Raw genomic sequence first — 15,885 nt, forward strand, 5'->3', positions numbered from 1 at the left:
GTGAAGCTCATTTCTTCAGGTAGGTTATGTTCCTGGATCAGCAATTTTGCATTGATCCTGGATCAAAGATTCTATTCACCAATCACAGCCCCTACACTTCCCTCTTCCTACTGAAATGAAATCTCCTTCCAAAAATAACCAAACAGCCAAGGTTTTTAATAATAATATTTATTGGAGTTTTAATAAAAGTATTTTAATGAAAGTAATTAAGCAATTAATTAATACATTCCTTTGAATCCAAACAAGGTTCCATAGTAGTTTTATATATAATCATTATCACCATATTAATACTGGATAGATGTGCTAATGTTGTTCTAGGACCATCACATCACTGCCCTACGGTCCTGGATAATCTGCCTATGTTGTTCCAGGACCACCACCACGACGTTAATCCTGGATAATCTGGCTATGTTGTTCCAGGACCATCATCACTACGTTAATCCTGGATAATCTGCCTATGTTGTTCCAGGACCACCATCACTACGTTAATCCTGGATAATCTGCCTAGGTTGTTCCAGGACCACCATCACTACGTTAATCCTGGATAATCTGCCTAGGTTGTTCCAGGACCACCATCACTACCAGCAGAACTGGTATGTTCTTATTCCCAAAGCCTTGCTAGGGTCTAGGAGGTACCCAAGATTAGTTCAGAATGGGGAAGAACAGCATTCTCATATTTTGCCCTGTGGCGTTGGAACTTCAGAAGATATTGCAATTTAATGATGTAGTCTCTCTGAGGGAGATTAAATCTCTGTTAATGTATAAACTATACTGTAACGTATAAACTATATAAAGTATTCATAAAATGGATTTTATGTAATGTGTCTATAAACTCGATTCTGTGTTTTGTAGTATGTTTACTCGTTTTGAATAACATTTTAAAAACTGTCTTATGTCTGTTTTATGTTTTCACTCTTTTTATAAAGAATTATATTTTATAAAGAATTATTTTTTATTACGAATTTTATAGTTCTTATAAATTGTGTGCTATCTTGACCAGGTTTCCCTTGAAAAAGAAATTTTAATCTCAAGAGTCCTCCTAGTTAAATAAATGTTAAATAACAAAAACAACAACAAATAATATGTAAATATGACTCTTACCCTTAATTTTTAGCTGTCGTTGGATTTCAGAATAGCAATCTGTATGATCAAATCTTAATAGAGACCATATAATTAGGGTTAGAATTAGGCCATAGAAGATACAGTAGCACTGTTGTTTCTGTAATTGGTGTGTGTGTGTGAGTGTGTGTGTGTGTGCGGAGCTGCCCTCCTGTGGCTCTGTAAAGGAGCTGAATTAAAAATGTGCAAGCATGTGTGTGTATGTCTTTGTAAGTGTGACACAACTAGGAGTTAAGGGCAATAGGGGATGGGGCATTAAAGGGGTTAAGGATCATATTTTGCCTTTGATGCCATGCTCTAGTACACTCAGCTCAGCACAGGAGGATCAGGGTCAGGGTCAGGGTCAGGGTCAGGGATAGGGACAGGGTCAGGGTAAGGGTCAGGGTCAGGGTCAGGGTCAGGGTCAGGGACAGGGATAGGGATAGGGAAAGGGTCAGGGTCAGGGTCAGGGTGAGGGTCAGGGTCAGGGACAGGGTCAGGGTCAGGGTCAGGGTAAGGGACAGGGTCAGGGATAGGGTCAGGGTCTGGGTCAGGGTCAGGTTAGAGCACAGAGAGGGTTAGGGTTAGAGAACAGAGAGGGTTAGGGTTAGAGCATAGAGAGGGTTAGGGTTAGAGCACAGAGAGGATTATGGTTAGAGCACAAAGAGGGTTAGGGTTAGATCACAGAGAGGGTTAGGGTTAGAGCACTGAGAGGATTAGGGTTAGAGCACAGAGAGGATTAGGGTTAGAGCACTGAGAGGATTAGGGTTAGAGCACAGAAAGGGTTAGGGTTAGATCTCAGAGAGGGTTAGGGTTAGAGCACATAGAGGATTAGGGTTAGAGCACTGAGAGGGTTAGGGTTAGATCTCAGAGAGGGTTAGGGTTAGAGCACAGAGAGGATTAGGGTTAGAGCACTGAGAGGGTTAGGGTTAGAGCATAGAGAGGGTTAGGGTTAGAGCACAGAGAGGATTAGGGTTAGAGCGCTGAGAGGATTAGGGTTAGAGCACAGAGAGGGTTAGGGTTAGATCTCAGAGAGGGTTAGGGTTAGAGCACATAGAGGATTAGGGTTAGAGCACAGAGAGGATTAGGGTTAGAGCACAGAGAGGGTTAGGGTTAGATCTCAGAGAGGGTTAGGGTTAGAGAACAGAGAGGGTTAGGGTTAGAGCACAGAGAGGATTATGGTTAGAGCACAAAGAGGGTTAGGGTTAGATCACAGAGAGGGTTAGGGTTAGAGCACATAGAAGATTAGGGTTAGAGCACAGAGAGGATTAGGGTTAGAGCACTGAGAGGATTAGGGTTAGAGCACAGAGAGGGTTAGGGTTAGATCTCAGAGAGGGTTAGGGTTAGAGCACATAGAGGATTAGGGTTAGAGCACAGAGAGGATTAGGGTTAGAGCACAGAGAGGATTAGGGTTAGAGCACAGAGAGGAAGAGAACACAGAGAGCACAGAGAGGGTTTGGGTTCAAAGAAATGAGAGAAGGCAAAAATTATAGATAAAAAGAAAAATTTGTCACATCTGAAGAATGAGTCTCCTATTTCATAAAGGGAGGGGTGAATATAACATCACTACGATACCTACACACCCAAATACCTCCACCCCCATTCCTGACACATTCACATGTATACACACACACACACACACACACACACACACACACACACAGACACTCTCATTTTGTACTCCCTATCCTAGCTCCCAGATGGTTAAATCAACTTCCACTGGCTGTCCGGACAGAACAGCCTTCAAATGTAGACTCAAGACTCATCTGTGAAATTGTTAATTGACCTTTGATCCTGCACCTATGGACAAAGTACAGTACTACTGACTAAATAAACCCTTTTAGCACTTATTGCTTGGTATTGATTGGTATTGTTTGGTATTTTTAGTATTGATTGTTATTTTTTGTATTGTTAGTAGTGTTTGGTATTGTTAGTATTGTTTGGTAAACATATTGTAAACCTATTGTATGTGTGCATATGTAATATATATGTGTGACATTGTATTGTATGTATGTGTGATGTGATCCAAATGAGACAGGGTACACAGACGACAGATACCATAATGATATAAACAAAAGGAAGCTCACCATAACCTATTAAAAAGCAGAATATTTAATACATAATATTTAATACATAATTAGGTATTTTGTATTAAGTAAAAATTACTTGGAATTTGATTTTGATGGGTGAAAACTAGAGCTTAGTCACTTACGCACAAAGTAAGCCTGAATTAAACTAATTTCAGCTTTCCAGGCAAACAATCTACTTTCACATTACAATCCTCTGGGTGACTCAACTTATTCTCTTAGCTTAGTCTTAAATTTAATCATAATGAACATAACCTCACAGTCTGACTTGTGTTACCACAGAATCCACACACACATACACATATGCACACAATCTGTAGCACTCCACCCGTGTCTCTCTCTCTCTCTCTCTCTCTCTCTCTCTCTCTCTCTCTCACAAACACCCCCCCCCACATACACACACAATCTGTAGAACTCCACTCATCTCTCTCTCACACACACACACATACACACACAATCTGTAGCACTCCACCTGTCTGTCTGTCTCTCTCTCTCTCTCACACACACACACACACACACAGACACAATCTGTGGAACTCCACCCCGTATCTTTGTCAGTCACAGTGCTTTAGCGTCATCAGAACATCTCCTTCCACTTTACACTGATCTCATTATTATAGCACCAAGCCCTTTCCTGACAACAGAACAGATAGCATGTGAGAGAAAGAGTTAATGAGTATGTGAATCAGTGTGAAAATATATGAATGAGTGAGAGAGAGAGAAGTAGGGATAGATATTTATTGGGAGACATTAAGTTGGCAGACTGGACAAATGACACACACGCATGTATGCACACAAACACACACGAGCGCGCGCACACACACACACACACACACACACACACACACACACACACACACACATGCGCTCACACGTTTTAGTTGTTGTTATGGCCAATAACAGTCCGGCAACACTTTCATCACTGAAGTAGTGAAATGTTCCAGTTTAAAATGAAAGTGCAGCTCATTTAATGTAACATGAAATGTCAGTATTCACACATAAATTAACAAAGCAGCATCATACCTGAAGAAAGCAGCCTCTTAAATGTACAAATCAGTCTCTTAAATTAAAAAACAGCCTCTTAAATTTACAAACCAGACTCTTAAATAAAAAAAACCTCATAAATTTACAAAACAGCCTTATAAATTTACAAACCAGCCTAATAAATGAACAAGCCATCTTAATACATTTGCAAACCAGCTTCATAAATGAACAAACCAGCCTCATAAATTAAAAAACTAGCCTCTTCAATGTACAAACCTCTTAAATTTACAAACTAGCTTCATAAATTAACAGTCTAGCTTCATAAATTTACAAACCAACCTCATAAATTTACTCATGATGGAATTAGAACTCTATTGGTGTGCACTGCAACCCTTCAATTAGGTTTTCCAATTAGGTGCACCACAATATCTCAACTGTAGTCACCATTCGGAGTGAGCTGGCTAAGGTAGCATGCACTGAGACAGTAATGTTTTACTAATAATTCCACAGCTCCTTCTTCACAACAGTGCTATAAGCCTGTCCTCAGAGTGAAAATCACAAACTGATTTCTTGTAATTTTGCTAATAGTTACACAACCCTTCACAATATGACCAGAAGGGGGGGCGTAGGCACATTCACAGAAGTGAGTCCCTGAAGCCAAACTAAGGAGCAGTTTGGATTAAATACACTCTAAGATAGAAATGTGTCCTATGGTAACCAAGAATACAAAAAGTATGCTATATCAATATTTTTATGTTTTATTTCACTTTATTTATGAAATGTGTTTATATTATTTTTATTTTCGACTTTTTTCATACCTCTTCTTTGAAGGGTTATAAAGTCTCACTGCATATTTCTGAACTCATTAAAGAAATCTGAAGTAAGCAAAAGCAAGACAATCATACCTGACAGCAAACTGGTCAACCTTTATCGGACCTGACAGCAGATTGGTCAGCCTTTATCAGACCTGACAGCAGATTGGTGGGCTTTATCGGACCTGACACCAGATTGGTCAGCCTTTATCAGACCTGACAGCAGATTGGTCAGCCTTTATCAGACCTGACAGCAGATTGGTGGGCCTTTATTGGACCTGACAGCAGATTAGTGGGCCTTTATCGGCTACTGACAGCAGATTGGTCAGCCTTTATCAGACCTGACAGCAGATTGGTCAGCCTTTACTGGACCTGGCAGCAGATTGGTGGGCCTTTCAGTCTTTGAGAAATAGGTGTACAATCCTTGTTCCTAAAGGAAAGCCAAGATTTCATCTCAATGAAACAAGAAGACACTTAGTTTTACAGAATGTTTTAGAATAATTTATCAAGTCTTTGCCGTCTATACAGTTATCCTCCTACCTCATGAAGCACTTAATTGTAAAGGTTACAGAGAGAAAGGAAATGGTAATTATTTATAATCAGCACTTTATGTCAACAGGTAAATTAGTATCAAAATAGATAACCCTAGATTTTCTTTTACCAAATTCAGAAGAAATTAGGTTCTTTTAGCACTTAAAAAACTTAAAGCAATGAAGTCAGCTGGGCCTGATGCGCTTGGCCATCCTTATCACTGGAGCAGAATGCAGTTCCAGAAATCTGGAAATCTGCTCTAGTTTTGCAGTTATAGAAAGTAGGGGGATCTATGTACATTATACCATCATCTCATAACTCGGTATTGTCTAAAACTCTAAGACCTTTTATTCAGTGCTCAGTTAAAGTAGTTTTAACTAGTAATAGTGTTTTGAATTTGTTTCAGTAAAAAATACTATGGCATAATTGAACAGCTACTACTAAAATACTTGAAAAAAATAATGAAAACATAATACTCCATATGAAACCATATGATACTCTTGCGATCAGGTTTTCACCACTACAACACTGACAAAAGTTGTCAGTCAATCAGACAGAAATAGCAGATTTTGACCAATTAAATTGTTCCTGCTGCTCATCTACATTCTCATTGGTTTGGAAAGACATCCGCAATCTGTAGCTAGCTTCACCATGGACTGACAGAGTCAATGGCTCCAAGTAATGTGACTAATTACTTAAATATATGTATTCATTTTGTTATACATTATATTATTATAATGTTGATATCGCACTATTGACCTGGACGTAATGCTAAAGCTGCCTGTTTTCTTTCAGATATCAATTATAGTCTGTGTATTGGCAAAATTAATAATAATAATAATAATAATAATAATAATAATAATAATAATAATAATAAAACAATACATAATATAGCACTTTTTAAGGACACAAAAGCACAACAGTCAGTAAAAAGACATTGATAGACATATAAGACAACATGTCCAGTATACATAACATTTACAAATAGCACTGACAGGACATGGGTAGGAGCTGACTAAAGGGGTGTTTATATTTGAGAAATATTAGAGGCAAGGGAAAAAAAGATCTTTTTTTAAAGTTAGATTTGAATATAGATAGATTTGCAGACTGCTGGACCAGAGGGGGAAGAGAGTTCCAGAGTGGAGGAGCACATCTAGAAAAGCACGATCACCATCGGCGTGTAGGCTGAAGGAAGAAGCAGTAAGCAGCCCAGCTGAGGAAGATCTGAGAGTGTGAGTAGGTTTGTGAGGAAGGAGAAGATTAGAGAGGTGTGAAGGAATGAGGTTATTTAGGGCTTTGTAGGTAAGTAGGAGTAATTTAAATTGAATACGGTATTTTACAGGAAGCCAGTGAAATGTTGGAGAATGGGCATAATGTGGTAGTGTGAGTGAGTATGGGTGAGTATGGTTGAACATGGGTGAGTATGGATAAGTACAAGTATGTGTGAGGATGTGTGAGCATGGAGGAGTATAGGAGAGTATGGATGAGTACGAGTATGTGTGAGTATGGGTGAGTATGGAAGAGTATAGGAGAGTATGGATGAGTGTGAGTATGGGCGAGCATGGAAGAGTATGGGAGAGTATGGATGAGTACTAGTATGTCTGAGTATGTGTGAGTATGTGTGAGCATGGAAGAGTATTGGAGAGTATGGATGAGTATGGGTGCGCATGGAAGAGTATGGGGCAGTATGGATGACTACGAGTATGTGTGAGTATGGGCAAGCATGGAAGAGTATGGGAGAGTATGGATGAGTATGAGTATGTGTGAGTATGGGCAAGCATGGAAGAGTATGGGAGAATATGGATGAGTATGGGTGAGTATGGGTGCAAATGGAAGAGTATGGGAGAGTATGGATGAGTACTAGTATGTCTGAGTATGTGTGAGCATGGAAGAATATGGGAGAGTATGGGGAAGTATGGATGAGTACGAGTATGTGTGAGTATCTGTGAGCATGGAAGAGTATTGGAGAGTATGGATGAGTATGGGTGCGCATGGAAGAGTATGGGGCAGTATGGATGACTACGAGTATGTGTGAGTATGGGCGAGTATGTTTGAGTATGGGCGAGTATGTTTGAGTATGGGCGAGTATGTGTGAGCATGGAAGAGTATGGGAGAGTATGGGGAAGTATGGATGAGTACGAGTATGTGTGAGTATCTGTGAGCATGGAAGAGTATTGGAGAGTATGGATGAGTATGGGTGCGCATGGAAGAGTATGGGGCAGTATGGATGAGTACGAGTATGTGTGAATATGTGTGAGTATGGGCGAGTATGTTTGAGTATGGGCAAGTATGTTTGAGTATGGGCAAGTATGTTCGAGTATGGGCGAGTATGTGTGAGTATGTTTGAGTATGGGCGAGTATGTTTGAGTATGGGCAAGTATGTTCGAGTATGGGCGAGTATGTTTGAGTATGGGCGAGTATGTTTGAGTATGGAAGAGTATGGGAGAGTATGGGGAAGTATGGATGAGTACGAGTATGTGTGCGTATCTGTGAGCATGGAAGAGTATTGGAGAGTATGGATGAGTATGGGTGCGCATGGAAGAGTATGGGGCAGTATGGATGAGTACGAGTATGTGTGAATATGTGTGAGTATGGGCGAGTATGTTTGAGTATGGGCAAGTATGTTCGAGTATGGGCGAGTATGTGTGAGTATGTTTGAGTATGGGCGAGTATGTTTGAGTATGGGCAAGTATGTTCGAGTATGTGTGAGTATGTTTGAGTATGGGCAAGTATATGTGAGTATGGGTGAGTATGTGCAAGTATGGGTGAGTATGGGCGAGTATGGGCGAATATGGGTGAGTATGTTGGAGTATGGGCGAGTATATGCGAGTATGGGTGAGTATGGGCGAATATGGGTGAGTATGGTCAAGAAGGCAGAGCACAGTTCTGAACCATCTGAAGTCTGTGAAAATTGTTTCATCAGCATGGAAAGTGTTCAGTGATATGTTTGTATTTTATCATGTGCTATCTAGCTAACCATTGCAAAAAAACAGTATTTTTTGGTGAAATCTCATGTAAGGATGCAAAACCTATGTAGGAAGCAAAACCTCCTGTCTCTGATAATTTGTTATTTAAATGTGATGCATTTTTGACTAACGTGAGTGCGACATTACGAGGCTTAAGCAGGATGTGGGGACACGGCACGTTGAAACAAATGTTTTAATAACACAACACACCTACACTTAGCACACATGCTATATTACATCAAACACCAACAAACATACGAGGACACACGAGAGATATATATACACACTCGACGATTACACACAACAAGGATCAGGTGGATGACACAAGAGGATGTGGCACTACAGACTAATGGACACGCACAGAGACGTTTGAGGAGGAGGAAGGGGCCGTATCGTGACAGAGCCCCCCCTCAAGGGCGTGACTCCAGACGTGCCAGCCTAACGGGTTACGGACCCGAGACCAACGCCAAATGTCGAGGCCAGAGGACCGGGCAGTCCGCCGCAGGCCAGCGCGAGCAGGAGCACAGGGGGGAATACTGGGACTAAGACAAAGACAGATAAAGGAACGCACACACTAATGGACACTGACACAGACACAGAGGGGAACAAAGCGATTGGTACATTTAAGGTAACAGGAACTGGCATGGTGACAGGGACAGACACATAAACAACACCACACATATTCAGTAGTCCGGGGAAGGGAGAAGCCACCCCAGCCAGTCCACCAGTCATCAGCTGGATTGGAGGCTGACCAACCTGGGGAGGACTGTCCTTTGCTGGCTTGGCTAGCGGCGACTGTCCTGATTTTGGCACATGCCTCCTGGGAAGCGCACCAGCCAAATTGCCCAGTTCCGGTGCAGGCACTGGTGTCGCTGCCTTTTTGCCTCCATGAGGCTTAGGCATAGGTGCATTCGCTTTGGGACCTCTTGCCTTAAGGAGAGGAGTGTCCTCCTCTGAAGACGATGCCGCTTCTCTGCCAGTCACCCGGGGCAGCTTGCTCGCTCCGGGGCGGCATGCCCTGGGTGGAGCCTTAGGTGGAGCCTTTGGTGCTGGGGGCTCATCATCCTCGGAGCCTGCAACGTCACTTTACAAGGAAGCATCCCCATGAGGGACCTCCTCCATCTCCATCGAAGAGTCCTCCTCATGATCGGACCCCATTTCCGACTGCAGACCAACGTCACTGTACTCCCCTCTCTCTACATACTCAGCACAGCCCTCTAAATAGTCCATGCAGGGGTCATAGGACCCAGCGGAGTCCATCTCAAATTGCTGGTTATTGTAGTCCTCAGCCGCATCCGACCCTGGACCATATACAGGGCCCCCCAAAATCGTCCAGCGGGTTCCTCCCTCGTCGAGGATCCCTGAAGCGAGGCCAGGATGAGTGACGGCCTCTACGCGGGATAGATGAAGTACACAGTGTCCGACTCCAAGGACTGGAAATCATTATACCAGTCCTCTGCCTCTGCACCTGGCACATGCTCACCTCTGGTGGGCGTCAGGAGGTGCCCAAGGTCACGGGGGACTTCCCTGTACGGCTGTAGGAGGCGTCTACCTCCCTTCCTTCTCTTCCTTTTCCTGTCCCAGGCATCCTTGATTAATCGGTGTTTCTGTGACACTATGAGGCTTAAGCAGGATGCGGGGATGAGGCACGTTGATAACACAAAACACCTACACTTAGCACACATGCTATATTACATCAAACACTGAGAAACATATGACAACACACGAGATATAAACACACTCGATGATTACACACAACAAGGATCAGGTGGAAGACACAAGAAGGCGTGGCACTACAGACTAACGGACACGCACAGAGAAGGAAGAGGGAGGGGCCGTATCGTGAGAGTGAGCGTAGCTGCGGCCCTAATCAGATGTAAGATGTGAGTAAAGTGAGCTCACATAGGTTGTATGGGTTGTTCTTAGTTGAGGGATAGTTTAAAATATACTTTTTACTTTAACAGACTGGCTCCCATGACAAAGCATCACATCATTTTTTTACTTTAATAAGTAGTCATATATGAGCAGACAGTCATCAGCAGACAACAGTGGAGCAAGAAACTGCCAGGTTATTATATTTAGGGGAAAAAATTATTGTAGTAACATCTGCCTTGATGATGACACATTTGGTAGTGCTGTTCTTATTTTATTTTCAGTTAATTGTAAAGTTAAGTTACAAAGCTTATATTTCAAGCATAAGTGTTTGATAGTTGGACGAGTGATTGGAAGTGTTTAAGATACATAAATCTTATTTGCCTTTCACAAGTATCAGTTTATACAGAAATACCAGTGTTACAGTCAAATAAAGATTTGTTTTAATTGTTTATTGCATAACTGTTATCACTGTGTCATGATAGTGTGATACTGCAGTTTATTCAACAACCCCTGCTGTCTAAACAAGCCCTATATATTAATAGAGTGTAATCATTATGTGTACAGATTACAAAGATATTACATTGCTATTTACATTTATCATATTGTTTATACTGGATATCGACCAGAAATTCATGTACTTTCTCTAGTTATCACGGGATATAATGCAACCGCATAGACATATATGCTTTGCCATATATATGCGAAGTGACTGTAAATATATGCATCTCATGTGTCACCCACAGGAAGTAGCATAAACTAAATGGTTGAGTTATTGAATTTTAGTTAGCCAGAGGTGTGCTTCAATAGGACTGGCTAGTTCTGACAAGACAGACAAATCTGAGGATCATGGTTAACTGCATCTTGTGATGTGCGGAAGCAAAGCAGGATGCGGGGATGAGCCATGTCTAACACAACAAACGTTTATTTGATACAAAGACAACAACGTGGTTAACCTGGTTCCAACATCGACACCACCTATACTTAGACACAAGACTTATATATATACACACTAACAACACACAATAAGGAGCAGGTGTGAAACACAGGGAGGGCGTGGCCATACGCACACACACACACACACACACACACACAGATGTTTGGGGGGAGTGGTTGTACCGTAACAAGTCTGGAATGTCAGATTCATATAGAAATATACAGAGAGTCATAGAAAAACGTTTGAACTCTGTCAAATTACAGGTTTTATTGATTTATTTAGTACAAAAAACTTGACATCCTGTACAGAGAAAATAATATGGCATTTAAAAAACAGCACAATATCTGTTTATTTACTGACTATCATATTGCAAATAATAAAACATCTGTTCTATGTAAATATATAAATGTATATAAGCAATTAAAACACATTACTTGGGGCTGTTGATTCTGTCCATGGTGAAGCAAGATACAGATGGTAGATGTGTTCATTATGCCTTTCCCAAACAATGAGAATGTAGAACAGCAGCAGGAACAATTTCATTGGTCAAAATCTGCTACTTCTTTCTGATTGGCTGACGACTTTTTGCATTGTCGTAGAAGTGAAAATCTGACAGTAAGAGCATAGTACACAGGACGAGTTTGAGTGTGCAGGACCAGATAGAGTTTGAGTGAGCAGGACAAGATTGAGTGCACAGAAAAGCAAGATCGTGTGAGAGCAAGATACGTCTAAGCGTGTGAAAGCAGTTTTGTAGCAAATATGAGCAAATATGAGTGAGCACAAGGATATTTTGCATATGAGTAAAGGAAATCCATGAGTGCTGCATGAATTGCCCTCTCGCATTAAAAAAAAACATGCTCTCGACTACTGGCAGAATAATAACTCCGTAACCTTACATGCTCTGGATTAGGGTTAGGGTTAACTCTAACCCAACCTTATACTCCCTGTATTAGGGTTAACATTAACCCTAACCCAACCTTATACTTCCTGGATTCGGGTTAGGGTTAACCCTAACCCAACCTTATACTCCCTGTATTAGTGTTAACATTAACCCTAACCCAACTTTATACTCCCTGTATTAGTGTTAACATTAACCCTAACCCAACTTTATACTCCCTGGATTAGTGTTAACATTAACCCTAACCCAACTTTATACTCCCTGGATTAGCTTTAGCATTAACCTTAACCCAACCTTATACTTCCTGGATTAGGGTTAACATTAACCCTAACCCAACTTTATACTCCCTGGATTAGTGTTAACATTAACCCTAACCCAACTTTATACTCCCTGGATTAGCGTTAGGGTTACAGGTGGCCCTTCATACTCTCTGTGTCTCCTCACTGTCTCACTCTGTATTAGGGTTAACATTAACTCTAACCCAACTTTATACTCCCTGGATTAGGGTTAGGGTTAACCCTAAACCAACCTTACATTCTTTGGATTAGGATTAGGGTTAACCCTAAACCAACTTTATACTCCCTGGATTCTATTTATAATTCAGTATTAAGATTGAAAAGTAAAAGTGAGTCATTCAATTAATCACTATAAATTTTAAGAAAGGACTGGCTGGACAATGCGTTCAGTACCAAGACAAATATATTTTGCAGAAAGTGATTATAAATCAGACTTCCTCATATAAAATAAAACTTAAATATAAAAATGAAATTAAAAATGGAGAGAAATGTCATTGACAACAGATCACCATAATACATTTAAAATCTAATTTAGATAATAAATAAATTAATGAACAAGTGTATCCCCCTAAAAAAACAATTTTTAGTTCCAATTCTGCTCTATTTTTCCAATTGTACCCAGCATACTTAACATACTTAACACCCTGCTTGCTGTGCTGACATCTCTGTCTCTATCATCTCAGCTACACAGTCTCCTGCTTACTCTCTGAAATGTTTATATAAGGAAAAGCTTTCTTTGTATTATCAGACAAATAGCTAAAGGTATACCTAAAAGGAACTTCAGTGTAATGACAACTTGTAGATAAACATGGCCTGAGTTCAGGTTCTGTAGCATAGACTAACATTAATCATTAATGCTAATCATCTCTGTCAACACTGAGGTGGCCCTCCATACTATCTGTGTCTCCTCACTGTCTCACTCTGTTAACACTGAGGTGTCCCTTCACACTCTGTCTCCTTACTGTCTCACTCTGTTAACACTGAGGTGTCCCTCCACATTCTGTCTCCTCACTATCTCACTCTGCTAACACTGAGGTGACCCTCCATACTCTCTGTCTGTTTCCTCATCGTTTTACTCTCACATTTATCTTCCAGTATATTCCTTCCATAATGACATTTCCATATTGATGTTTTAGAAACATTGAATCTATTGAAAGTTCTGCTACATTATGAAAACCTCAACTAATCTCGTAAAGTTTGTAATTTGCTGAGGGCCGAGGAGACACTACACTGTTAAACCCTGTGCTGGTTTGTTCCTGGGAGCCCTAGAATCCTCCAGTCTGAGGCCTCCTAATCCAGTCTAAGGGTTTGGTCATTTTACCCTTGAATCCAGTGGGCAGTAGAGAGGGTTCTCCCACCTCCATACAAACTATCCTTTGGTTTGTTCTTAATTGTTCTTTTTCTACTGAACCCATACAGATTCTCCCACATCCAGTTGTAAGTGTTGACCTTTGCAAGTAGAAACTATTGATCGAGACAACTGAACCCATTTGAATCCAACACTCCTCTGTGACTTGTTAGTTTAACTGCTGCCATTCCATCAGAGTGTGTGTAACTGGACAAGTGAAAAGATGAATAGGACTGAGGGATTGTCAGATTGAGGTATGCGTTTGTAAAATGCACACATTGAATGTTTGTGTAAGAGAATGTCCTCTCCTCTCTGTCTAGAGGACTCAGTATGACAACAGGATATCTGAGAGATTCAGGTAGTCTGTCCAAACAGTGGCTTTTGCTATTTCAGTTTGACAAAATCAACTTTATTAACACAACCCCTTTTTTCACAAAACCTTTCCCTAAGATCACGGGATGTAATCGGTTTTGTTATTTGTTTTATTTCCATCATTGTTTTGTTTTTGTGAGGCACTTTGAATTGCCACAGCATATGAAGTGCTATTTAAATAAACATACTGTCCACTGAGATAAACAGCTGGTTGTGAACAGGCTTGGACTGCAGGCACTGTCACACAGCTGTAATCGGAGAATCTGGGCAGACCGGACACCTCCGTTTCCTAGCAATCACCCCCATCCTCCTCACCTGGCTGAGCACCGGGCTGGTCTCTCCGACACCATCTATCCGTGGTCGCTTGCATTCTGCTCCGGCCAAGTCGATCAAAGTGGCCGGTGTATTTGTGTCTGGCTCTGGATCTCCTCGCTTCATCCCCCGAACAGCTCCAGACGACACAGAGTTCTGTTCGCCTGCAGTATCAATGTCTCTTTCACAGTCCGTGATCCCCCGTTTACCGGGCAGCCGTATAGATGCAACGTCGGTCGACATTAACACTCAAGGGCTCTTCGCGTCTATTTTTACCCTGTCCTTCGCCGGAGCTGTGCCCTGAATGCGGGTAACGTTACCCGTTTTTTTTACAAAGACCAAACCGATTCTCTTTCACACTGAAACCAGTTTAAATTAGGCATGATCATTACAGCAGAAACGATTCGACACCGCAGCACTGAATGACAGAACCTTGCACGACCATGACGAAGACTTCAGCGGCGGTAACCCTCGGCAAGGGTCGCCTACGTGGGCCGTTAAAAGGAATAACTTCCCTCCTTAAACGCCGAAAACACGAGTCATAAAACACGAATAGAAACTGATTTACAGAAGAGGAGCGACACAGAATGCAAGGAGTACGAATCCAAATAAGCCAGACCTATGGAGAGGAATTAGGGAGAGACTAACAATACAGACCAGGCAGTGGGGACTTCACGGCTTTAGAGATTCAGTTGTCGACATCCCGGATACAGTGGCCAAATGTTTCGCTTTTTCATGTAAAGGGAAGCGTATAGCGTAAATCGTAAAGCGTATAGCTCATGTCCTGTGCTAACCGTATCAGGTAGCCCTGCGTAAAAGAAAGGCCAATGTGGCTTCTATTACTGTTCGAGGAATGAATTTAAATCCGAGAATAAACCAAATAAGCTTCCCTCTCGCTAATTAGCTTTTCATTCCGCCACCTCGCTAGCTCCACGTCTTTCCTGAGCACAGCGGGGTTGAGTAGTGCATCTAGTGACCTTCGGTGTCTCGTGACAGCTGCAGGCCACTTCGTCCAACCTGGGTAAAGAGCTCGCGCGCGTTCCGTTCTGTTTGATCAGTTCCATCCGCTTCCAGGCGGCGCGTTAGATCTCAGGCGCGTGTGTTGGGGAGTAAGGAGCATCATTTCCTCTCTATCGCTTCTCCTGCTCCTTCCTCCTCCCCTTTCCTTTCTGTCTCGCTCTCTCCACCCTGCGACAGCGGCTCGCTAGGTGCTGTAGACGACTGCATTGAAGCTAATGTACTGTTCACAGCAGTGTCACTACATTAGAAGAGAGGCAGCGACATTGTTTATAACTCAGCGTTTATTATCTGCGTATGAAGGTCTTTAGCACGCCAACAGACACACTAGTCGAGTGCTGTATTGGAGCACTCG

General features: G+C 41.8%; 1 protein-coding gene across 1 annotated transcript in view; it reads right to left on the reverse strand.

Annotated features, from left to right (window-relative positions):
• Positions 1 to 15,585, reverse strand: part of LOC113589374 (RNA binding protein fox-1 homolog 2-like) — a 39,820-nt gene extending 24,235 nt beyond the window's left edge. Inside the window, exon 1 of the mRNA XM_035525735.1 lies at positions 14,517 to 15,585. Within this exon, the coding sequence (XP_035381628.1) occupies positions 14,517 to 14,756 (240 nt within the window). The 5' untranslated portion in view covers positions 14,757 to 15,585. The remainder of the gene's footprint in view (positions 1 to 14,516) is intronic.
• Between the last annotated feature and the right edge of the window lie 300 nt (positions 15,586 to 15,885).

This window comes from Electrophorus electricus, chromosome 4 (genome assembly GCF_013358815.1).
Source record: "Electrophorus electricus isolate fEleEle1 chromosome 4, fEleEle1.pri, whole genome shotgun sequence".
In the NCBI taxonomy this organism is placed as follows: Eukaryota; Metazoa; Chordata; class Actinopteri; order Gymnotiformes; family Gymnotidae; genus Electrophorus; species Electrophorus electricus.